The sequence below is a fragment of the Oenanthe melanoleuca genome, chromosome 15 (genome assembly GCF_029582105.1).
Source record: "Oenanthe melanoleuca isolate GR-GAL-2019-014 chromosome 15, OMel1.0, whole genome shotgun sequence".
Classification (NCBI taxonomy): domain Eukaryota; kingdom Metazoa; phylum Chordata; class Aves; order Passeriformes; family Muscicapidae; genus Oenanthe; species Oenanthe melanoleuca.
The window spans coordinates 11,046,602-11,073,369 of record NC_079349.1 but is presented as its reverse complement, the minus strand read 5'-3'; the positions used below and the strand labels follow the sequence as shown (position 1 = coordinate 11,073,369).

The following is a 26,768-nucleotide window of genomic DNA, read 5'->3' as shown; positions in this document are numbered from 1 at the left end:
ATTCAAGACTCCTTAGCTTCTGAATGACTTTACAACCTTAATGCTTTGCCCTGATGTCTGCAGTGCATGCATTGTGCTGCTGCACACAATTCACTTCACTTCCAGACTCTGGTCATAAAAATAATCTGAAATTTTCAGAAGTAACTGCAGGCACCTTAGTTAAAAGTAAAAGGGCGAGATGACAACATTAAAAGCAAACACATCTAAACAAAACGTTTTCTGCTAATCAAGTTTACTACAAAAGAAAACAGAAAAGACTTATGTCCAGGTATTTCTGGTCCAATACATGTTACATGTTTGGCTCAGTGTTTGACATTTGATTTTGTTACTGATGTCTTTTCCACTACAGCTGAAAACACAGCTCAGCAAAAGCCATCTCACAGCTCATGATGACTGAAAGTTTAACTTGCTTGGGAAATGTCTGGATATAAATTAATCTCTTTCTGCTTGTCATGGACTGTCATCTGTGGACTGATTACAGCCAGGATCAAGTGAAGCAGTTGAGGTTCATGATTAGAAGTCTAATCTGTGTCAGGACACCTCCTTCTTTTGGAACCATGAAACATCTTTTTATAGTCAGAGAAAAGAAAGCAGCCAATTTATGTCAGAAATAATTTTTGAAGAAGCAGCCTTCAAGCATTATTAAAGTAACTTTAAAATTAACTACTGTTAAATGCTTATGAGGCAATATTTAAATAAATAAAGAACAAGATTGACTATTAGGCAGTGTCTCTTGCAGGCCTCCAGTCACAGGCACTGTCACAACTGGTTCTTTGAAGATAACTCTCAGCCATGTGTAGTCACTCAGTGTTTTTCCTTCATCTTGAGAAACATAACCTGGAAATCTCAAGCCAATATTAAAATGGTTTTGGAGCTTTTTTAATTTACTAATGATAGTTTTTTCATTCAAAAGCCTCTTACATATCCCAAGAATTCTCATCTTGAGAGATAACAAAGCATCTCAAAATGAATACACTAAAGCATAAGCAGTTAACTAGATTTCACACTTTACAGTCAAAAAATTAAGTAAACACCAACAATATATCTACTCGATAATGCTTTAAGAGATCTTGACAATGAATTTTATAAATGAGAAAGAATGAGGACAGTGTATCAGGAAGGATTTTTAGCCTAGAATTCATCCTGGAAGAAATAAGCATAGCTGTGACAGTAACCAACAGAGAGCAGAACACTGAGCACTGATGGTTTGTGGCACTTCTCAGATTTGCCTTTTGATGCAAGGTAAATACAACTGCCTGATAATGGTGATGGTGCTGATTTACATGTACACTGATATCTCCAAAATATCCATAATTATCACCTATGATATCTTAATTAACAGGAAAGAACAATATAAAGGAAACACATAAGTTAAAATACTTGGATGAGAGATTTCAAAGTGTCATTTACAATGTGGGAATTCAAGGTTGTTTCATTTCCTTAGAAGTACTGTAGGAAGGAAGTGACAGTTGGCTTTGTGCTATTGAACATTTTTATGAATGATTTGGGGAACCCAAATGTTTGAAAATGACAAAGATATTCAGGGAAACAGCAACTTGGGACTCAAATGCTCTGCAATCTATTGCAAAAGGATAAAAAGAAACAAAAGATTGAAAGTCAAAGAGACTAATTCAAGCTGAAACTAAGGCATTTTGGACTGTGAAGACAGCAGAGCCAACAGTCTTTTACCACTACAGATGACCCACTACTAGGAATATTGTAAAACCAAAAATAGAATTTTTACCTGAAGTTCCAAGCTATAGCCATGCTACTGAACCTGATGCAAAACCAAAGCAAGGTAGACTGAAGACTTAAGCCACAGGTCAGGCAAGGCAGTCCCTTCTGTATTTTTAATCTATGATAATTGATTATATAGACAGCTATTTAGTGAAGAGTCAAATCCACTACAAGTAGTGGCCACGTCCCACCCAAAGTCATCATTTCAGAGCTGGCACTTTTAATTCTTTTCATTCCATTTTCACAGGGTGAAGGAAATAGGTCTTCCAGATGCTTGATCAAAACCCTTAACCTACCTGAAAATAACTTTTATTTCCCTTGTGAAAGGCAATGACAACTCCCACACAGAGATGTATGAATGTGCTCCATTCCATAGTCTCCTTTCCAAAATGTCTGCTATTTAGAGACCCTCTCAACTGCAATTAGTCACCAATCCTCTCCACTAAAATGCACAAAGGGCTCAAAAATCATATATGCAGCATTGACCCCTGAAGTTTAGGCCTAGCACCAGCTAAAAGTTCAGCTGTAAACACCCAGCACCAGCCAGGCAGTGCTGAGTTATGGTGGGTGATGTCCCACAGCACCAGCAGTCCTGTCTGTCCCCTGTGTCTTGGGATATGACCAAAAGTATGGATTCTATCACCATCTGTTGAAACCAGGTGGGACAGTGATCTTTATCTTTTCCACAACCCAGCCTTCCTCCAGGGGATATCTCCTGTTAATGGGCCATTGAGTCCCAGGGCATGACTGATAAAATTACATCATCCCACTGGGAGATGCTCCAGCCAGGGGAGGAGCCAAGCCTTTCCTACCCAGATAAAAACTGACATTTGGAACACCAAAGCAGCCTTTTTCCATTGGATTCCAGAGGAAACCCAGACCCTTCTACATCAGCCCAGGACCTTCAGAGGAAAACTGCAACACTGCTCCAGCTGAACCACATCTGTCACTGCAGGAGGATGCAGCCACCATTTAATGGGACTGTGCCAACACCCCTGACTGACTGACGGGTGTCAGACTGGATTCTGACTCTGTCAGTGTTTAGGGTTTGGTTGGGGTTTTTTTGTAATACTGTATTTCTATTTTAATTTTTCCTAGTAAAGAACTGTTATTCCTGTTCCCGTATCTTTGCTTGAGAGCCCCTTAGTCTCAAAATTATAATAATTTGGAGGGAGGGGGTTTACACTGCCCGTTTCAGGAGAGGCTCCTGCCTTCCTTTCAAACCAAGGCACCCTCACAAAGCCCAGGGCTGTGCTGGTGCTGGGTGCAGGGGGCACTCACGGATTTGGTGGATTCCAGCGAGCCCGAGGACAGCGTGTCGCGGCTGCCGCGGCTCTTGGAGCTGAGCTGGGGCGAGGAGGAGGGCGAGTCGTCGATGTAGGGCATCATGTCATGGTGCCGCCGCTGCTCCTCGGCGCGCTCAGCATCGTACGCGTAGCCGGGCGGGGTCCCCCCGAACGGGGCATCTGCAAAACACAACACAGCTCTGCTCACCTGCAGGGCAACACAGCCACGGCCCCCAGCTGCTGGGCTCAGCCAGGAATAAACCCAGCCAGTGATGGCTAAACGCAGGTCAAGGAGAGGAGTAAATATAATTACATTTGTGCTGTCACCAAAAGTTCATTTCGCTTATTCTAAGTCCTAAAAGGCAAAGTCCTTTCTTGCATTAGTGGTCATTTAATTACAGCTCTTTCTCTCACATTTTCCTTCAAAAGCATTAGCATCTAAATAAATGCTTCTGTGTCTCCATAAAAGCTACTAGCCTGGGTTTATGAACCTACTGGGTAACAGACTCTGGGTTTTCTGTCAATCAAGAGCGGATGATTCCCCTGCCAGTTTAGGAAAGATAGGTAATAATAACTCAGGGAAGAACTGTAACTCTCTTCATACCTCTCACCAACAAGAAGAGTAGGAAAGAACGGTCCTACATGTCAAGTGAAACAACCTATTGCCAAAAATAAAACCCTAAAAGGTCATCTTCTGTTGGCTGCCCCTCCTCCTGTTTTGAGCTTAACCCCTTAAACAAATAAACAACCACCACACTGTCCCCTTCTATACATCCCGTCTCCTCTCCCTCAAAAAACCCTGCAACAACACATCCAAAACACAAGCAGAAAAGGATGGTGGCACAAGGAGCCAAGTAAACCATTACTGCATGAGACAGCAATGAACTTCTGCAAGAAAAACCAGCTGCAAAACTGGTCATGGCATCTTTAGTTGCTGTGTACAGAGACTGCTCCTGCAAAAATCTGTGACAAGGACACACACACACACTGAGCAGCTCCTTCTGCCATGAGCTAAAAGGCTTTTCACTTCTCTGCACAAAGAAATATCCACAAAGGGGCCAAATTTAGTGTCTACATAGTGTCACTGCAATTCCCACGGGCCTATGAAGCACTTTCACCTAACAATGCCCACAAGTCACAGAATGCCAACCTCCTCTCCAAACTGAAAAATAACCCCAAGGAGATAAGCTAGATCTGCCTTTACAGAAGCCTGCAAGCCTTCTGGAAGACAAAGCCATAAAAAAGGAAAAACAGTTACACTTGAACACAAGTAGAAGCAATTTATTGTTTTCACAAATATCCAGGTTCTGTGAAAATAATAAGCAGCTGCTGCCAAGCATACTAATAATCCTGTTATACATCACTAAGGCAGGGTGGAGGAGTAACATTTTAAAGCCCACTTTCCTCCCTCACAGCAAACTCAGTTAAAGCATGACTCATTTCAGTAAAAGATGTGAACTTTATGTGGAACAGAATAAAACTTGATCTATGTGGCTTTTTCAGGAGGGAGAGCTGGCCTGGGGAATTTACACAAACAATATACTGAAAACCCAACAATAAACTCACTGTAGATGTGAGCCTCTGTCTCAGCTTGTACCAAATGCCACCCAGCTAAGTAACAGCCTGGTACAAGGCCTTTAGGCTGCTGAAGGACTATGGCAACATTATTTTAACAAACTCCATGAGTTTTATGTCACCCACCTGCTTGAGTGTTCACCTTGTGCTCAAGCTCTCAGAGCTCCTCAAAAGACTTGTTAGATTGTGCACAATCACAGCAACAAAGGGCAGAGGAAAGGTGGTATCTGTTCTCTGGAAGGAACTTAGAGGTTTCCAGAGTCCACAACCATTTAGAAAACATCATAGAAGCTGATTTGCTAAACAGCAGCTTGAATGGGCGTTGCTGAAAACGAGAACTTCCTAACCCAAGAAACCTGTGATACAACACTGACAACTGAGCACAAGGGTTATCCATGGAGGAACATCAGTACTGGGCACTTCTGCTGGCCCCAAGCCTACTCAAGGAAGAGTTTCTTTTTCCTGATGAAGTTTCATCAGATTATTGTTATCCAAACCAATTTCTCCACACTCATGCAGTAACAAGACCGAGTCACTGTGCAGAAATTAAAGCAGGAATATTTTTTCACTCCCAGTGCTCACTCTCAAAAGGAATAGTTTGCTCCACTTTTGTTAGTGGGGGAGTAAATGCAGACTAAAATACATTAGCAGAAAGGCTTGCAGTGAATAACAGTATTTCCACTTTCCTCATTTTCACCAGCTAGAGAACAGCTTCACACTTCTACCTCCCATAAGGTGTTCTTTCTCCCACTGCACAGGAAAACTTTTACCTGAAACTGGAGGGAATGCCAGGAGAAGGATTGGCTCAGAGGGATATTTATTTCTAGCTTTGCAACAAGATTCAGTGTACCTTCAAATCACTTTGTCTCCCTTGCTACAAAAAAAGAAAATAAGTCATCTTGACAAGGAATGAATCTATCAGTGTCACAGACTGCTATGAGATCTGTTCATAAAACCCCACACAGAATTTAAAACTTTATATCTGTATCCTCCAGGGATTCTTCACACATTAAAAAGCTTAGAAGTGGTTATAATCCTTCATCTTTCTATTATTGCTGAATAAAGCACTGAAATCCACCTATGGAGATTTTAATTATCTCAAAGGCAGAAAGACCTTCTTGCTTTTATTTGCCATTTTTTCCAAGAAAAGCAAAGTACTGCCATAGCCAGCACGCAAGCCTGAACACCAGGAACAGAGGTAGCCTTGTGTCTGTGTGATTAAAGAGCCCACTGTTGCCAGGGAAACTGGGTTATTCACATCTCCTCAGCCCAGCACAATGCTCACAGGCTGCTCAGCCTCCACCTGGGAGCCAATGAACCAGAGTAAAGAGATCAGAGCCAGGAGCTCACCTGCTCTGGCACTTCCAGCTGCTCTAGGTGCTGCTGTGCTCCATGGCAAGTGGAGACAGCACATGGGCTCCAGCATGAGCACTTGGCTTCTTAGCCCGTGCCTCTGCTAAGGTGAGCATTAAGAAGGTTCTTATTCTCATTTTAGAGCCAGCCAGTCTCAGGGTTACTGTCAATAACTTTGCCATCAAGGCCAGAGGAAGATGAACCACAGCAGCAACAGATAACTGGTGAGAGGAAAAAGGGAGGCCAAGCAGAGCTCCAACAGGGTGTGCTGAGAGAGCACCAGGGACACTGAGGACACAGCTCCACGTGTGCTCTGCTTCTCATCTCACCAGCAGGCACAGCCCTTTCTCCTCCCCTCTGGGCACCCTGAAAGAGATCTCATCCCACAGAGAAGAGCAGCAGCTGTGGCTTACAGAAATGAGGCCTCTCAGCCCACAAGAACTATTTCTACCCCTGGCCCTCTGACATTCTCTTACAGTAACACTCTCCTGCACCAGCACAACGGGCTGTGAATCAGCTGGGGCTACAAAGGCTCATCATTAATTCACAAATTCTGCAAAAAAACGCTCAATCATTTACTTCCACCTTTGGTTCTGACAGCAACATCCTGGCCTTGTTCTGCTTCAGCCTATAAGAGTCTGTTCTAACATTTCCCTCCTCAGTTACTGCTTCCACCCTCTCATCTTATTTTTCACCTCTATCCCATTTTCATTTTCTTTTGTTTTTCTCAAACATAATATTCCTTTCTTCTGTGACCTTGTGCCTCCCCTCTTCTAAACTGCTTCCCTCCCTCACTGCTTCAATTCACCTGGCTGGGGGATAAGGAAGAATCTAACAAATTTACAGCTACAAATTCACTGGCACTCAGAGTGAGCACAGCAACACTGCTCCCTTGTCCTGTTGCCTACACCCTTCCTGCTGGGTGCCACATTCATTCTTTGGAAATATGAAATCACAGACCTCATGTGAAAGCAGGAAGGGTAAAAGAAATTAACTTCTAAGTAAAAAGAAAGATTATCTGCATCTAATCCACAGCCACACAATGATTCAAACGCACGTGTCATACTTTCACAGCAGCACAACATCCAGAGCTGCTTGAGAGGCTTAACAGCAGCATGCAGAGAAGATTCCAAGCGAGCTGTGCTCCAGCTAATCCTGCTAAAAGAGCAGCGAAGCCACAGCAGCTCAGACCTGCTTGCCTAAGTAAATACCTAGAATCCTGGAGGGGGAAGGGAGCTGTACATCCTGCCAAAGCCCCACATCACTGTGGCTTCTTTGTGAGTGGTACCAAGGCTAGCACAAGTCTGCAATGTCTACACTCACTCCAAAAACATCCCCACAGCTGCAGAGCAGAACAGAGCTAAGGCAGTTTGCACCCCTGTGTTTCTGTGCCAGGGAATGTGTGAGGCCATAGTTTGACAATGCATTGTCTTGGCAGCAGTAGGGTTTTAGGTTTCCCCCACCAAGCCATAAACCACTTCACTGTCCTTTCCCCTCTTATCCCCTTAGCTCTGCAACCCCACAGATGCCTGTGGTCCAGATAAAGAACTCAGCCAGCTCAAAGAAAAATATCTTTGACGCTTCCCTTCTAAGCTGGATCAGCTCTGTGATCTAGTTCATGGCTCAGAAATCCAAACTGGAAGGATACACGCACAGCAGATAGGGGGTGAGTACACTTAAAAGCTTCTACTCCAACTGAAGAACATATTAGCAAAATACTGCTTCATTTTCCTTCAGGCTGAAGCTTAGTCAGTTCCTGGGATTTACACATGGCTGCTTTAGGGATAAGTTACTGGAATGTAATACCACTTTTATTTTTGTTTTTCCTCTGTAACCTTTAAGTTACTAATGTGCCTTCCAACCTTAGCTCCAGCTTTTGCATATCACTGTTTACTTGGTGATAAACAAAAAAGAAACATGTCATTTTATTAGTGCTGGCCAGGCTACTTGGAGAAGGCTCAGGGATTCGGGCCCAGTGCTGAGCACATGTCGAAGTACATCAGCGTGGAGGGGCTGTGAGTGCAGTTGCCTGGGGAATACAGCACCACTCTCTAAAAGGTATAATAACTAAGCTATGGAAAGCTAAGCATCTTGTTTATTTCCTTGACAGATCCTGAATCATCATCTCCAAACCCAGGAAACAGCACATTCAATATGTACAATTGCACACAAAACTGAGATCCACAAATGATAATTATGGTGTTTACCTATACCAGGAGCCTGTCCCCCAGGCTACAAATATCAAAAGAAAAAGAACAAATATGTTTGCCATGTCAAGTTGCTACAACTTTATTTTTCTTGTATGGATGAAGAAAAGCTAGGATGCTAAACAGATTCAAAACAATTTTCTTCATGCTTACTCTCTCTTCTCTATGTAAAGACAGTACAACTACATGTAAGGATGTTTAGTGAACCCTGAAGCCCACACTCAAGTACAAAACCAATTCATTTAGCAACAAAGTCTCATTAATTTGTAAACTCATTCTTCAGTATGAGGTGAAATCAAAGATAAAACCATCCCAAGTTAACTCAAAGCCTGCCTATGGCTTCAGACTGTTTTTCCTCCTTTAGGCACATGAAGTGAAGCCAGCTATCAGTGCTGACAGACTCTTACCAGGCATCCCATCACTGGCCATAGAAAATGTCCAGAGGATGATCCCTCACACTGCTGAACAAGTTGGGAACATGGGCTGCAGAAGCAGAACTGCAGTGACACACAACACAGCACACCCCAGGAAACAGCCATCAGCCCAAAGCCAGAGTCAAACAAGCAGTTTCACACAGGCTGCACTGTCCTTTCTGCAGGAGATCTGAAACCCTCTCCAGGGAACAGAACAAAAGAGAAACAGCATCCCAGGAAAGGAGGTTTCTAAATACAATGCTGGACATTAGAACAACAACTGCATCTTATACACCATGCAAAAAAGGAGTTTGTAAATCCAAAATTTCAGCAGATATTCCCACAATCACCAACATCCATTTCAGTTTTGCATCCTCTGCTCTCTCATTCCAGTCAGTAATCTCTGTCACATGGAGTGGCTGCAGAAAAAAGACCTGTCACATATAAATTTTACACAATGCTTCCATGTCTGCTAAGGAAGGGTAACTCCTCACATGCAAGTCAAGAGTGTGTGTGCATTTCAGATTGAGAACTGCCTCTTATTTTTGAGATGGAAGGAGGAGAAAGCAATGTAAGTGTTGCATATGGAAGCAGCAAGACAGCTGGTGGTTCTCTCCACCCTCCCTCCCCCGGGGGATCCCAGGCCATGGATGTTAACCAGCCTCCAAGAAACTTCTGTCTCTACCACAGATGAGCTTTATCCCCATAGCAGACAGCGCCTTTAAGTCTTTAGGAGATGAATTAACTGCAGTCCACTTTTAATCTTTTAGGTGTGTCAAACTCAGATCATTAAACATCTAAAAAAGAAGATCAGAGTTCTTTAATCTGCCCAAGTATTCCATGCAGAGTTCATGCAGAGACTAGAGGACAGGTTGGATGTGTTTGCAGCAGTCTCTTACTGAGACATGTTGCATTTGCTCTCATTGGTGTATTTGTGGGGACAGATTAAACATCCACACAGATCTAATGCCCATGCAGAAGAGGTTCCATCATCCACCCATAATGTGAAAGCTGGGGCTACTGAGGCCATTCTGCGCCTCAGGGAAACCTAAGGCATCCTCCCACAGGACAGAAGGAGCTGCTCACTACTGAGGGTCATTAGAAAAATCCAGGAAGCTAACCTGATTATCCAGCAGAGTCCAGACAAGACTGCTCTGTAGCGTGCAAATTCCAAGGATCTCCCTTTTGCCAGCACAACCTTCCTGTTGCTCATCTTTACTCTGGAGAGCTCCAGCAGTAGCCCTGGATTGCTGCACACTGAGGAATCAACACCTCAGACCCAGCCAGGCCTGCACAGAGTGCACAGCACAGCAGGCAGCAGCAGCAGATTCCCATCTCTCCAAGACATCTGACCCTTTGAGCAGTTTCAATCCAACTGAAATACTGGGAGGGAGGCACAACCACAGCACACCACAAACCAGACAGGGGAGTCCAGCTGATAACAACAGCTGTGATTAGGAGAACAGGTTACACCTTCAGGAGATGTGGCTTTTCAAATACAGGGTGTCTCCACAGCCATTTGGAAATTTTAGGATATACTACAAGCAGTGGGGTGTGACTAACATTAGGAGATGAAGTTACACCCATTGCCACTGCAGAAGTGAAGACTTGAGCATGTCTGCGACACTGACAGTGCCAATGTCCCAGTGGCTGGGCACATCCTCCCAGGCACTTACAAGGTTTAATCACCCTCACTTAGAGCCCTAAACAGCAAACACACACACATACAGAACGAGGGATGGTCCCAGTATGACTGGCTGCAAATATCTTGCCAACAGGTAAAGACACAGAAATTTAGTCAAGGCTGAATTACACAGGTAGCATCCATTCAAGGAAGAGAGTGTGAATACTCACAGTGCAGGCCAGGGCCCAAAGCAGTGAAACTCCTGTGACTTTTTTTCTTTTTTCACTATTCCTTCTGTTTACCACTGAGTAATAATGGCACAACATTACACTCAATAACATGGATGAATACCTCAGGTTCCTGCCTTAGAGAGAGCAGAGGATGAATCTCTTTCTTTACAGATTCCATGCCTTTAGATTCCTCTCCTGTTCTATGGTTTCTCAAGCAAGTTGGAAAGGTTTCCATGTTCAGCTCATATTGGCAGTCAGGCCACTGACTGTCCTTGGCAAAGGAAACCCCAAAGCACACTGGAACCTTTGCAGTTTTCTTTTACTCAGAATAGTAAATAGTGCAGTTTCTCTTTACTCAGAATTGTGCACCAAGTTCAGATGTCCTCATTTACTGCAAGTCTAACAGACAGAAAACAAATTTTAGGCCTGGATGTTCACATGTGGAGACTTTTCAGCACAGAGATGCATGGACAGGTAGCTACATTCAGAAGTACATGTGGCTTTGTGCCAAAGGCACCAGGAGCTTTAGCATTGACTAGATCAGAGCTGCAAACTGACTGGAAGATAGGAAAAGTTTCCAAGAAAACTAAGGTAAAAAACACCAAGAGCAAAACTAAACAATTAAACAAGCATGAACCATGCACAGCTGTAAGGAGAAGAAACTGGAAGTCAAAAGTATTTCCCAACAAAAGTAGGGTCTTCATTATGACAGTTAAAGTTTTAGGATTCAAGCAGTTTCCCCTGTGGAGGTTCCTATCCATGCCAATCCACTGTCCCCTAAATCACATTTGCAGGGACCATGGCAGACCACAGTAGGACCTGGCTAAGCTACAAATAACTGCAAGGAGTGCTATTTGACAAGGCAGAGCAGTTCCTATTCCATTTCACGGATCCTCTGCACACAGTGCAGCAGTGTAAGAGCACAGAGGTGGGATGCAGCAAATGTGACTGCTCAGGTCAGCACTACTGCTGTGCTAAATCTACAGCCTTCATTTCAGCTCTAAAAAAACATCAGTAACAAAGCCCAAGTGGAAACTGCATGTACTGACTGCATTGGGAGGGCTGCTGCTCTCATACCCAGTGTGGCTCTGTCATCTGCCAGGTGAATGGAAGAAAATTCCAACCATGACCAGCATAATATTTACTGTTTGGCTCTTCAGAGTTGTCTCAGAGTTTTGCAGTCACTTGAAACAACATTTGGCAACCAGAATCTCCAGAGAACTAGATTATAAAATTAATTGAAACAGAATGGAGCAATTATCACTCCATGATCTCTTAAAACCCCTCCCCATTTCTATATACACCTTTTCCTGTATTTAACTAGAGCAGACCAACAGTCCTGGCATGTGGAGAGGAAAGGGCCTGTTCAAACAAGAGTTTAACTGAACTGACAGTTCTGCGAGAAGGGAAGGGAGGGTCAGCCCCAGGCAGTGGGGGGTACTAAAGTCTATTTAAAAGAAACAGTCAAATGTCTGATAGGAACACTGTTTCTAGGTCTTCAACCTCTTTCAGGATGAGTTGCTTTGGCTTTATTTTTTTGCAATATTGTTTGGTTTCCTCACTAGCGCAGCTGAGACCAAGAAGCCAATAAAAGGTAGCTGCCCTCTTCCTGTTTACACTGTAAATCTACCCATTGACATCTTACTTGTAACATAGTGAAAAATAAGCCATTGATTTACTATCTTGGCCTAGAAAAAGCAGCCCAAGCTAAATGCCTTGCTAGGCAGATGGTTCTGCCTACACCACTGACAACCCTTTCTGAACACAGCTGCTGCCCAAGCTCAGTGTCTTCCTGTCATCTGGCTGGAGAAGAAAAAACACTTTTGTGTCATTCATAATCATGGCAAGGTAGTTATAGGAATTTCTTTTAATTAAATATGCTGAAGGTGGAACACAGCTTCCTACCAACACTAACAAAGATCATCTTCTCCCCAGTCTCTTTCCTCTTGAAACCACTAGTTTAAGATGAAGATCTGCTCTGGGTTAGGAAGTAGTCAGATGACATACCACACCACCTTTTTCACAAACTGTGAGCTTCTGTGTGGAACCTGCTTTTAGAAGTGGAAGTCCTCCTCTCATTATTATGAAGAATAAATTTAGAAAAACACAATTCAAGAACAAGCAGCACAGTGGTGCCAGAGTTCTCTGAGAAGATGAAAAGCAGATGAGAGGAAAGAGCTCTCAGTCTGAGCTCATGGTATACTTCATCAGCCACCAATAATGCTGGTTTACACTTCAGCATCATTGACTGATTCATTGCTGTTCAGATTTTATGAAAGCATAGGATAAGAGGGAGCCTCTTTTGGTAACACAGATGTGTTACACCACCACTTCATTAAGCCCTGCCATCCCACAACATGAACGAGCCAACAAAGGATTTTGAAGCCAAGCCAAGGGGAAGCACTAAAAAATGCCAATGAATTTCAGCCAAAGGAAAACAGGACCACATGACAACTGTGTCCCAACTGAGACAAAACAACCTGTGTAGTTGATGATGTCCCCCAAGAGCTTTGTTCTGTACCCAGACTTGTGCATACAAAGCAGAGCTCCTGCTCAGACAGCAGCTCCCAAAGCAGACTGAGTGTTCTCATGCCCAGCAAGTCACAAAGCAGTTCCACTCAGTAGCACCCAGGCCAAGAACTGAGCTCTTGCAGCTCCCTAGTATTTCGAGGGGAGCTGTGGATATGCAGGGATACACAGAGCCAGGCAGGATCAGAGCCTGGCTGCCTGAACAGACAGCTGTGACTGCTACACACACACACACACACACTCTTCAAGGGCACCCAGAAGCTGCAACTCAGCTCAGCTGGTGCAGCAGAGGGCAAAGCAGGAGAAAGACTTACCTGTGAAAACAGCTCTGTCCACAGCAGCCTCTGCACTATTGCTGTAGTGCAGGTGATGGAGCCAAGGGATTGCCCACAGCAAGGACTCGCCCCCAGGCAAGTCACAAAATAAACAGAGTTTCTGCAGAGTGTGATTGCACATCCCACATCCCTGCACAAGACCTCTTTCCCTTAAGGTGAAAAAAGCTTGTTAAGGAAACACTCTAGACACAGAGTTAAAAACCACAAAATATATACACCAAGTGTCTGTACATAAACACACACACACACACATATATATATACACACATATACACCCCACAGAAGACTGCTTAGTTCTCTCAGCTATCTGGGAGCAGGATTTGGTCTACCAAAATACAGACTGAACCCAAGCAATCCACAGACTCCTACTGAGCAGTCTGCACAGCAGGATAAGATTTTAAAAGATTAAGCAGTACAGTATGGACAGTCACACACAGAGCAGACACAGCCAATGATGATGCTCACTGATGTTAACCCTGTCATCTCCAAATTCCACTGCTTCATAAAAACAGGTGAAGAGTCCAAGCAGCTATTCCAGAGCATAACAGAAGCCAGAAGCAGAGAATTCTCACAGGAGCTAGTTAAAAGGAAGAAAACTTTAAAACCAATACTGCAGCAAAAGAAACACTTTCTCCATATGTTTTTGCAATTACTTTCTCCTTTTATTTTCAGTGGCACACCCCTCCCAAAAGAGCCAGACAACTATCCTTCAAGCTGAAGCACTGAAATTCCAGAAGGAGTGATAATCACAGTGGTCTGACACTGGCACTTAAGGCCTGCTTCTGATTTCAAGCCTGAAAAAAAAAAATCAATTATTTACCAGAATTACAACCTACTTAGCAGATAATAGCCTGGGATCTCCTCCCTCCCCCCTTTACAAGCAACATTTTGCTAGAGAACAAAGCATTAAAAAGGAAAGTGTGTGGGAGTAGCAGAAGAGAGGTTGTTTTCAGGAGCTCCAAAGCCCCAAGGCACCCCCATCACCCGGAGGGCAGCTGGTGATGGAAGCAGCTTCCCTTGTGCCAGGGACCCCTGAGCCCCAGCCCCTGGCTTTGGCTGAGTGCTGCAGGGAGCTGCCTGCCTGCCTGGCACTGGCACCACACCAGTGCCTGTGGAAGCCCTGCCTGTGACGTGTTCTGCGTGAACTGACCCTGCAGTCAGTATTTTGAGAGAACAGCTCTGCAAACACAGAAACACAAAGAGAAGCTCTATGGAGAGCAACTTATAATTACAATTAAAACAACTTCAAATATTTGAGACAAGATCCAAAATCTGCAGGACACTGAGCTTCCAAAAGCCCTTTATATGTCAGACAAGAGATAAGAGAACTTGGTGCCAAAATGCATTACAAGTACACATATGGTCTTGGCACTTTAAGCAGACACCTTAGGAAGAATATTCACCTAAATGACTCTTAGGGCTCCTTCAGTTCAAGTTAACAGAGGTGGGGATATAGAAATTCACAGCAACTCATATTGCAGTGGAAGGTACTTTAACCCCACCTACCCCCAAGGAACTGATTTAGAAATGATGTCAACCTAAACTCCTTATATAGTTCAGAGGCATGTCCGGAAGCAAACAAAAATCTTAGATGGGATAAACTGCTTACTGGAGCGGGATCAATCACTTGTCAACAGCAGAAATCCTCACACTTATGCTCCCACTGTCAGAGGGAGAGGATCCAGGCCATGGTTTCTGACTTGACTGGACCATTTTGAAAGGGAAAAAGATTAGCCAGGCCCAGAAACTTGCTCTGAACTGAGTAAATTGCAAGTACAGCTAATCTTTGTGCCAATAAGGGAGCACACACCCAGAAGGATGGCTGCACTCCTCCATGCAGCACAGCTGCCTTGAATCTTCATTCCTTTTAAAGGAAATGTATTTATTTATTTTCATCTCATGTTTGCAGACAGTCAAATATTTTGAGTGAAAACTTCAGAGAAAAGCCTAACCATCTTTAAATGGAACACACGTACAACCAGAAGCAAGTCAAACACAACAGGGGAAATTAAAGGAACACTTGTACATCAGCACTATATTTAGATACTGCTTTACTGGGACTGCTACAGAAACTTGGAAGACGTGTTGTGTTGATGCTTGGTCCAGCCCTAAAAAGCTTCAAGCAATTTGCCACAGCCCTGAAATAGAAGTTCTGATGTTTCAGCCTGCAAGCTGCACAGAGCAGATACTGTTCAACAGCACAGTCACTGTTTTCTGCAAAACCTCTGCACGCCGCTACGTTTCCTGCATTAATGCTTCCTTTAATTTCCAGCAGCACTTTTAAACAACAACTACACTGTCTGACAGATTCACACACTCTGACAGGTTTGAAATACTGGGGAATTAATGGGATAAGACAAGATTCCTGTCAATATTACTACAGCAGAAAGAGAAACACTGCTTCTAAGTTGCCATATGGGACTAGCCAGACAATAATTTCAAGCACAGCATCCACTCGCATAAAGAGGAAAGTTTGATCCTGCCCCAAGAACAGGGTTTGACACAGTCTCCAAAAACATAAACCTCAACCTGGGGATTTGTTTTACTTCTTTGGAGTCCAGATTTTATATAGCTCATAAAAAGCACCCACCCAGCACAGTGGGCACATATTTCATTACAAAAGCTGTGTGTGGCAATGGAAACCCTGTTAAGGGCATCATTGCCATAAAACAACAATCACCACCTTCAAGGGGGCTCCTTTTCTGTCCTAAATATTAACTTCTCCTTCTAAACCCAAAGACATTAAAAAAAAAAAAAAAAAGGAATCTTGGGAAGGTAACTTAAAATGAGGAATTTCTGGGACCATACTGGTACCTCACAAGCCCAAGTAACTCATGAAAATAAAACTTAGATTCAAGCTATTTGAGCAAATCTTAGCCTAGATCCTTGGCCAAGAAGCTTTCAATCAAATAAGTGTAGACTATAAAAACAGCAGGTGTTAAAGATGCCACAGAGATTGACATCAAGTTGTAATGGAAGAAACACAGTTCACACAAAAGAGATGACAAATATCCTCAGGCACTTTCTTCCTGTTAATAATCACAACCGTTTAAGTTGTTAGTTTCACATCAGCAACCCAGGGCTTGGGGACCACAAGTAGCTGCACACAGCAGGAGCTGCAGGAAGTGAAACAAGCCTCTGTGTCTCTTCTATCCTAAAATAAAAATGGGCTGGACCTCAGTACTTCATAAAGGCAAAGCTTGCTGCTAACAGCAGCCTGGTGGAGATGAAAGATGATGGAATAGCTTCATTTTTGTTTAAGGGTTTGTTTTTAACAGATGGGAACAGGAGAACAGAAACAAAACAAGCATAACTCACTCCATTTGCATATTACTCCTGAATGTAGCAGATCAGAAAAAAAAGTAAAGTTTCACAATTACCTGCACTGCTGATCCATGTGAATTAATCTAAACACACAGTTTTCATGAAGCTGAAGGTCAAACTCAGTGAGCAAGGTGGGGACTTCCCAGGTAAAGCCAGCACACTCTTATGTTCAGCCACTACATCTCCAAGGGTAAAGCACTCAATCCCCAGCTGTATGCCAGGCAGGTGGGTCTCTTGCCTTTGGTTACTATGCCCCTCTTCAGCAGGAGCAGAAGGACCCACACTCTGTCCAGCTCTGTCACAAGGCAGCTCTCCAGCACCTACGATCAGCACCTGATGCTGACAAATGGGAAGGGAGCAAGAAGAGCAAACCCAAAAAGCACAGCTGAGCCTTATCAGAGGGTGGCACTGCAATGGCCTGGCCATCACCAGGACTTAGGTCATTACTCACCATCCCTGCTCTCCACCCTGGAGATTTAGTCTGGGACTAAATCTGAAGTTAGCTTGAAGCCATGCACACACTGCTCTGCCTCAGAGAGGTACAAAGGGTCATGGGAGCAAAGGCAGTGAGAGTCTGGGGACACCAAGTGCTCACAAAGAGACTGTTTTAATTGAATACCACAAAGTATCCCTGCTGCTGCTCAGTCTTGGTTTGGAGGATTTGAGCCTAACATGTGATCCCTCCTTCCAGGGCTGCCTCTCTCTCCTCCCAGGGAAGGATGAGCACTGCCTGATAGATCCCTAGCAAAGAGCAGCCACTATTCCTTTTCTGTAACTGTTCCTTGGAAACCAAGGTCCCCATGGGACCTGGCAAAAAGCCAAGGGTGAAATGTAAAATTTAGTAACAGTGGGATCTGCAGCACCACACTCTCACAGCACATAGACTCTTCTACAGGGATTACTGGCTACCAGCCACTCTCAGAGGGGCTCTTTCCATGAGGCTGCCCTTGTCCTAGCAGGAGGGGTGGCACAGACAGGAGGTGACACAGCCACAAGAGCCCAGCTCACTGGGGATGAAGGGCACTGCAGTTACTGCAGCAGGAGGGCCCTGCCAAATGACAGAATTAACTCTGCAGATACCAACAGTGCACCTGGTGGGGCTCAAACCCAGAGCAGCCCTTGGAGCCGGGAGCTTGGGCACCATTCCCACAACCAGGGCAGCCAAATGGCACAAGTGGATGTTGGGAAGAATAAGGAGTTGACAGGAAGGTCGCACAGATATGTATGTATAACAGAAAGATCTCTGAATGTAGAATCTGAAGAAGGTATAGAAACAATAGCAAGATTTAATACATAAAAAAAAAAAAATTGCTGAGCCAGTTTTACTGAGTAACTAAAAAAGCAAAAAGCAAGTAAGTTGGAAAGAGCTTTTATAACTTAGAGCAAAATATAAATCCACCTCAAACAAAAAATGTTTTTACCAAGCAAAAAATCTTCACAAACAAAAATGCCATGTTGCAAGTAAAAAAAAAAAAATTTCCGCTACAAAATACTAAAAAACCACTAACTTAAACAGTAACATACTAACCTTTTGTAATTAAAATATAGTAACATAAATATAGTAATGTTAATAGTTATAATAAACTATAAGTAATAGCAAAAGTGTTAATTAGTTGTCATATTTTAAAATGCTGTGTAATAAAAAGTATATAATGCATTGTAACCAAAACTAAAAAAAAAAACTTTTCAGACGAACCCACAGCTGTAGCTAAAAAAAACTGTGAACTAAGCTCTTGTCACCCATGACCCATAAATTGCTACATCATTTAAATACAATACACAACATTTTAAAAAGCCTGTCTGCAGTTCCACATCCCTCATTTTAAGCTCCATCCAGGATTAAACTATCCCTCTCTCTCAGTATTTTCTCTCTAATTTGCCCTGTAAAGATGACAAGTTTGCCTCTCCTTACTGCTTCTCTCTGAACAAAATGTAAAGCTTTTTCTTGCCTTCCAAAAAGCTGGGACTCCTCTTGCTTAGCCCACGAGGTTGGAAAAGGCTAGAAAAGTTTTTGGATGTGAATATTCTTGTTTCTCTATCCTTGTTTTACAAAAATGCTGGGAAGAATGTTACACCCTACTGCTGTACAGGGCCCAGGAAACCTGGCTTCCAGCACAGCAGGTTGCCCTATGCAGCTTGGTAAGAAATTTGGAAAAGGAGACTTTCAGTGAAGATCCCATCTCCCTCAGATTCTGTTAATAATCTGCTTTTCCTACTGAACGCTGTCCATACATGACAGAAATCCTAAGGGTCATGCACATAGCCCCCCACATCTGCAGCCTGCAAGCAAAGGGAAGCCAAAGCCGGAAAACTTCAGGCACCACTCAGTGAGCTCAGCTCTGTGGTTTAGTGCCACCCTCAAAGCACCACATTCCCCTTCTGAACCTACCAAAACCAGCTCAATTAATGGGCCCAAAAGCTGCATATAAAATACATATTATTTAAGGAAAGAAGGGAGGAGGAAAAGACCTGATTAAAGCTTTGATGTCAGGAGTTACTCCCTATCTATTTGTTGGGTAATTTAAATCTCTCCCTCTCCACTGTCCATGGTTATTGAGTTTGATAAAAGGGAAGGAGGAAACCACCTTGGACAAACCCCTTCTGCTCAGTTGCTTTAAATGGTAACAGCAGGTCTAGTCAAACCTATTTCCCTGTTGCCAGTGCTACTCTTCCCCTCTGTCCTCATGCCAGGTACAAGGAGTATTATACCAATGGCACCAATGCCAAAACCTCTTCCATTCTTTAAGCAGCAGAGCCCACGAGCGTGGTCCTACAGAGGCAGGCTCCCAATCAGGGCTGAAAAGAGCTTGCACATGGAAAAAGAAATGGCATTTTTGGGGATGTCATTCCTTGCAAGAAATGGAGCACAGACATCCTGCAATACTGTCCAGAAGAAATGGAAGAAAAGACTGAAGAAAAAGCTTGAAACAGGAGTTCAAAAACAGCTGCTTCAAATGCAAACACATTAAATAACTTTCTCCTGCACAAGCAAACAAATCCCAGTAATTTCTGAATATTCCCTCGGTATTCCATTCAAAGGGTCAGGAATTCCTGGCTAACAGAGAATTTTACCCCATTAAAGGAATTGAAACCTTTTTCTCCCTTACCTGGGAACACATTCAGTGTCACCTTTGTAATAGATTACACCTGCATGTAAGTTAATGCCCTCCTGGCAGTGGCTAACAAATGATCCTGGTAACATCAGAACAATATCAAAATTCCACCACGAAGGATAAAACTAATTTACAGGGAAACAGCTTTATGCTGAGCTAGAGCTGCAAATCAGGACTAAAGCCTAATTTAGGTACACTTCTGTCGGCAAGGCTAGGAAGAAAAATCTCAGCTGAGGAGACATAGAAGGCTAGAAGAGCTGGTGACAAACAGAGAATTCCATCCAAAAAGACCGGATGGCAATGAGAAGGTGGATTCTCTGAGAATGACAGCTGGAGCAAAGAAGTCTGGCATGCAGCAAAGGCAGAAAGCACTTTCCATGCCTTCAGGACTGCTGGAAATTAGAAGTATTCCAGTAACTTAAATTCAATTGCTTATAACATCACAGCTGAGTCCAATCAGACAGCTCTGGAAATTGGCAAAAAATATCCTCATTTCCAGTATCACCTGGGCAGTTCATTTTCCATGAGACTAACACCATGTACTTTTCTGGATCCTGTAGATGTACAAAGCCTGACCCAAAAAAAAAAAAAAAAAAACAAAAAAAAACAACTAAACAAAAAAGCCTGTCAGTGATTCACAGCAATCACTGGAAGAGTGTCTAGGAAACTCTTCTGCAAGGTTTGATAGTGTGGCACCATGGCTATTAAGACAATACCTGGTACAAAATCCTGCTGTATGCCAAATCCCTTTGGGTCCAACTATTTGGGGCAGCAATTCCTTTCATGCAATAGAGAAAAGGCATGATATATTTTAAAATGTGGCTTTTTAGACAACACCCCAAGTTCTTCCCGTGTTTTTAAACTTTCTAACATGTGTAGATTTGCTGAATTTACTATTTTATTCATTTCTTTCAGGACATGCTATAGAAAGACAACAGCTGAGATCAGGGTCTTTTGTTCTGCAGGTGCACAGTTTGACTCTAGGAAGAGCCAGATTAGAATCCAGCTTGATGGACTTTCTCCATTTTTAAACTGAAATAATATCTACATATACTCAGAACTGCAAAGTAAAAGCTAGAAAAAAACATATTTGCAGGTTTTTGAGCAAAAGTCACTTCCTACAGGTAACTAACTATTCTTAGACTTCTCAAAGCCGAAATATTCAATTGCAAAGAAGAGAAATTCCAAAGTATCATCCAGAAACAGCTTTTTGAGATAAAAAAACTAGACAGCTTTAAGTTACTATAGAAACAAGCAATACAGACTGCCACACACAACAGAAGAATTTCAGAATTACATAAATTCAGGACCCCCAAAATCTTGCATACTCTCCCCTTCAAGGCACTATTTTGCAGTCAAGTTCTTCTAGATGCAGTAGTTTACTCCTCTTGCACCTTTTCTACTACCAATCCTTTAGTCAAAGCTTTTGCAAAAGCATGGAGAAAAATCTGCCTCAGTCTCAAATTCATTTTGTTTACATTTTTTACCCCACTGCACCTCTGTGATGGATGCAGTCCCAGCAGCTGGTCCTCACACAAGCTTACACAGGAATTGACTTGACACCTTGAACACTTATGCATTATTATTTTGAGAGCTTACAGGTAGGAAGGTCATTGTATAAGGGCATGCCTCCCACACAACCTGCAGCTCTCCTGAAATCATGCCCTGGAATACATCATCACATCTGCTGTCACAGGACTGATGTGTGAGGAAGGACAACAAAGACTGAGCCAGCTCCTGTACACATCCTGCACCACCCCTCTGCTCACCTGGAGTCTCTGCTCCTCCTTGAGCTGAAACCTGCCATACATGCTTCTCCAGAGGGAAACTTCAAAACACAAATAGAAACGAATCTTTGGGATGCTGCTCAGACCTCCAGCACACACAAGCAGACTGCTGGTGCAGCCCAAGCAGGGCTGCTCTGGGAGCTCTGGGAAGGCAGCTGGGCACTGCCACACCTGAGCAGGGCAGACCACAAATGCAGCTTCAGCCACTTTACACCAATCCAAATTACTTGGTGTCTTTTGTTGGTTTGTTTTCTCCAATCAATCATCCCCTTTAAATCAAATTCTGGGTTTTCCTGTTGTCAGGAACAGGGATTCATTGCTCCAGACTGACTTCCTCTAGGACACATGGGAAGAAGAGATAAGCTCTCTCTTTCAGTCAGTGCTGACCACAGATAAGCAGAGGGGCTTTATTATTTTCCACCTGGCTCTACAAGCAGGACACAATCAAGGATAATCTGAAAACCTGACAGGTTGAGGAGTAGAAGCAGCAAATGCTTCTTCAGCAAGTCTAAGCTTGCTAACAAGGTTTAAGCAGCAGGCTCAGGAAGTAACCAAATCTTGTAATTCTGCAGGAAAGAAAATTAGCTCTCCTCCCTAGGAAAACTGAGGGTGAACAGCTGATGTGTGTAACCATTCTTTGGAGAGCAACACTTACAGGCAAAGCTTTTCAAACCAGCCTTTATCCATATTTACTCCCTTTAACAGGAAGGAATTTGAAGATCACACTAACAGATAAGAAAGCTTTGCCATCTCATCCTTTGCAGGGAGGCACAGGTAGCAGCATCACTTAAAGAGTATCAAAGAGATGACTGAGCAAAAAAACAAAGGTGGGGGGCATTTAAAATATACTGTAGTTCTAGTACTTCAACAAATGCCAGGAAGTGCCAACGTCCTGCCTTTTATTTTGTCCCAAAATACAATAGTATGATTTAAGAAGGGTGTGTGAAAACTTACTTGGTGCCCCTAAACCGTGCATGCTACTGCCCACAGACAAAGAAAATGTGCTCCAAACATCAGGGCATTGTAAAGTCTATTTCTTACCACCCCAAGCTATGACAGAACAGATGCACTTTTAATACCTCTGTCACCCTGCCCATCCTTATAGATAACGTCTGTCCCCCGGACTAAAAGAAGACAGACGGCATTTGGAGAAATACAGAAGCAGGGAATTCCTAAACCCATTTCAACAACTGTGCTTCTCATTTATTCTCATGTGCTGCATTCTCCAATATTTTTTAGTTGTTGCCACATTCCTAAAGACAGCTATCAGCATGGTAATTGCCATTACAAATCTGGAGTTCCATATTTAGACTTCACATGAAATAAGGTCACAGAAATGAGATGCAAGAAAACAAGTCTGCACTATCAAACATTTGGAAACTTAGTCAAACAGCTGAGACAATGTTTCTGCACTCCAATAATGTGCTCTGATCATCAAAATGCTGCCCAGCACTTCAAGTAGATTTTCTCTATGCTTCCACTTCCAAGCTGGTTTCTTCTGTTAACTCAAATCCTGTGTGGATGCTTGTCAGCCCAGATCTTCAGCAGATATCTACACTTCACAGACATTTCCAAACTGAACTCCTGAGGTGATCCCTACACATAATGAAATATTTACTACTGTAGGCTTAAAAATGTACATGTCTGCTGTCTCTCTCAGAGACTGTTTTTCCCCCCAGTGAAAAGTCTGAGATACCTGTGGGCCAGGAACAAGAAATATGAAAGAAATTGTTACCCAAAAAAGATTCTTGTAATTCATTTGAGAAAGTTCTTTTCACTGAAGTTAGTGGGACTATATCTCAGAACATTTTCTCAAAAGAAACACTAAAAAGTCAAGTATTCCAGTGCTTTGAAATACATATTACTTGAGACAAGAAAGTAATTTGCAGAATAACCCAAATTAGAACAACAAAACCACTACTCCAGAAACACAAACACAAAGCAACATGCTCTCAGTATGTACAAGCAGGCAAAGCTAAGATCTGCAGATCCTTTGACTTACTTCAATTCTTTAAAATGTTTATGTTAAAAAAAAAAAAGAAAAACACTTAGATAAGCAAATCCAAATATTTTGTTTAATCAATGGCTCCTAACAGTGTACCACAAGACTGCCTGTCAATTTAGAAAAAAAAGATATGGCATTTTATTTAAAATAGAAAGAAGAAACACTCATAATTAAAATAAACAGGAAAGTGCCCTTCAGTGAGGAAAAGGAGTAACCCTGGGGCAATGACTGGGGCAAGTCATTGAACAGGGGCTCAGATGTGACAAGGCACACAGTGAGCTCAGGGGCTGTATGAGCAGCACACTGTGCAGCACACATACACAGCAAAGACCACACTAACACACAGCAATGGGTAACCTACACCCTGCAATTAAATATTTAGGGAAATTAGGGCCTGCACAGAGCTCTGCAGCAGCCATTGCCTCCTCACACTGACTCTGGAAGAGCAGCTCTGCATCAGCCTCTGCCCTGAGAAAGGACAACTCTCCCTTTCCACGGGTAGCTGTGGCAGAGCTGTGATGCTCCAGGTGACCAAACCACTCCACTCAAGGCTTGTACATTTAGCAAGTAGGAAAAAGTTAAACAGTGCCAAAGCCTTCCAGGGTCAGAGTTCTTATGCTGACTAAACAAACAAATTTACATTATGCATAGAGACAACACTGTGCATCAAAACCTGGCATGTCAATGAATGATAATGTATATTTTCTGACATGAGTTTCAAATGATCTCACACTTTATGCACCAAATGTGAAAAGGCCTTACTGCTAAACCACATTAAACTGCACATTACAATACCAAAAAACCCCACAAAAAACATTAACACTCTCCACAGGACTTTTAAAACACTTGATAGTGTGTGCACAGCAAACCATAGCATGAGAAGCACATCTGTTATGGCACATGTGAAGGAGGGTATCTGTCCTGCTATCAGAACATTGTAAAAACAGATTTCCTAGGGAAGAAGCCTCTTGATTTTGCCACAGCAGAGCAGGTGAGACCAGACTGCAACAGCTATCCAAAAGAACACAGGTAAGGACATTATGCATGCACAAAATGGTGTCAGTCACCAACCTGTACATGCATTCATCTGCAATTATAGCTTATTATGCCTGCAGTCATAACACAGTTATTCAACAAATCCTGAAGACATTAGCCTCCTGGGGAGTATGAGGCAGCTTTTCACCACCAGCACAACCAGCTGTCTGAGGATTACTGCAGTGATAAAAACCTCTTTCCCTCTGTATCACCTTACAGTGACAGCAAGGACATCAAAGGAAGGGACACCGAACAAGCCATGAGTGTGGTTAAGTTGGCACTGACACAGCAGGAGTGCAGCAGAGATGGTTCTGGAAACAGCTACCCCAGAGGCATCACAGACCAAGGAGAATGGATTCCAGTGAGGAACCTGCCTGATGCCAGGCCCATGCACAGTCACAAATTACACATTACTACAGGAAAAAAAAGAGGCAACATTAATGCCTTATATGCTGCTTCTCAGACACGTGGAATTAAGAAATTATGTAGGTATTTCTGCAGCCTTAGTTCTGATCACAGCAAAATCCCCAGAGAGGAGGGGACACAAAGGCAGGAAGGAGCATCTCCTGGCAGGAGAGGACACAGCTTGCCAATTCAGCTGGATAGCACTGTGGGAACACCACTCTGCCCTACCAGCACAAGGAGTCTGGCCTCCTGCTCAGAGATAAATCATGGCTTTGAAAGCCTCAGTAACAATTCATTTAATAAATTACACTTGTCTCACACCAGTTTGCAGCTTCAGTATAATATCTGCCCTTGACTAAGACAGACTGGCAAAGAAATGATGCAAGAAAGCAAACCAAAAGATACAGATTTTCCATTCAACTGATCCATTAATTTCATTCTTAAGCCCAGCTTTGCAGCTAAAAGAGGACACAGTCTCCCAAGGACAGTGTATCCCTAATTAAATGTCATCCAAAGGGAACATACTGATTCAGCTGTAACAATTTAGCATTAAGACATTCTGGAATCAGACTTCAATATATGATGTCATACTCTGCAGACCAATGTCTTTTGAGCGAGAGTTTCTGATATGTTCATATGAACAATTCAACATGAGATAATGAATAGCATCTCAAAGCTGGTACTACAAGGCTTTTCTAAATCACAGACAGTTCTTCAAATGTGCCAGGCAGAGCTTTGAGGAACCTTCTTTATCAGGATTCCACAGGTGTACGTGATACATTTAGATTTTTAAGGTTACAGTACATTCCCAGGTACTTCAGGCTGAGGCGGAAATAAATACTCCCCCAAACAAATTTATTGGCACTTTCTGACCAGTATTTCAGCAAAGAATTAGGAATGTAAAGTGTGCTGGGACTTGAACTCTGGGTGTGGTTACCAGCAAGCTGAAAGACAAACAAGCCAATACAAGAACTGCTCCTGTTTTGCCAGGGAGATAGAAACAAGGCTAAATTAAACCCAGAAACTGTGGTAACAGATACTAAGTGTCATTTTGAGTGTCATTGACTTCAGCAGTGCAAAAGCTACAGAAATGCCTGCACCTCAGGAGAGCCAGACATTCTGTTCCTGTTGAGCATTAATTTCTTGCCAGAAGATGCATGAAGTTTATCAGTGAAAACAAACACAAGAAAAGACAATTTCAGTTTTGTTTCATCTTCACAGCTTTCACTGACTGTCTATCCAAGCAGTAATTTTCTCAAGCTTTTTAAATCCAACTATACTTATGCAATAAGGTGACAGTTTTCTATTTAAAACACAAGCAGAAAATTCTGTCGCACTTTACACTGTCCTTAAGTCACTCCTTTGTACCTGGAGATGGCACACTCAGCAGTACCTAAACAGAGGCTACAGAGAAAAAGGCTGCTATCAAAGATGAATACTCCTTCACCCCAGTCTTAAACAATGGAGTTCTCTGTATCCCTATCACAATCAGAAATAGTATTGTCTTCCATACTCCTCTCCACTTTTCACTATCCTCCACCTTCCCCATAGAAAAAAAATATGGAAGGACAAAGTCTGCCTGTACACTTTAATTTACAACAGATTCCAAACAGATCCAAATGGCTGTCAATCAGAGCTGAACAAATACATGGATTTCTAGGGTAGGTTTCTCAGGAAAGGCTCAGAACTACCATCACTAATCTCTTTGAAGGTGATGAATATTTACAAGTGACAGGATACACTGAGACAATGCACAGAACTTTCAAAATACAAATTTTGACTCCAAATTCCTCCTCTTAAGAGAGAAATA

General features: G+C 42.8%; 1 protein-coding gene across 1 annotated transcript in view; it reads right to left on the bottom strand.

Moving 5' to 3' along the window:
• The window catches only part of BCR (BCR activator of RhoGEF and GTPase), a 99,868-nt gene that overhangs the window by 50,110 nt on the left and 22,990 nt on the right, over window positions 1-26,768 (bottom strand). The window contains exon 2 of the mRNA XM_056504352.1: window positions 3,019-3,203. Within this exon, the coding sequence (XP_056360327.1) occupies window positions 3,019-3,203 (185 nt within the window). The remainder of the gene's footprint in view (window positions 1-3,018; window positions 3,204-26,768) is intronic.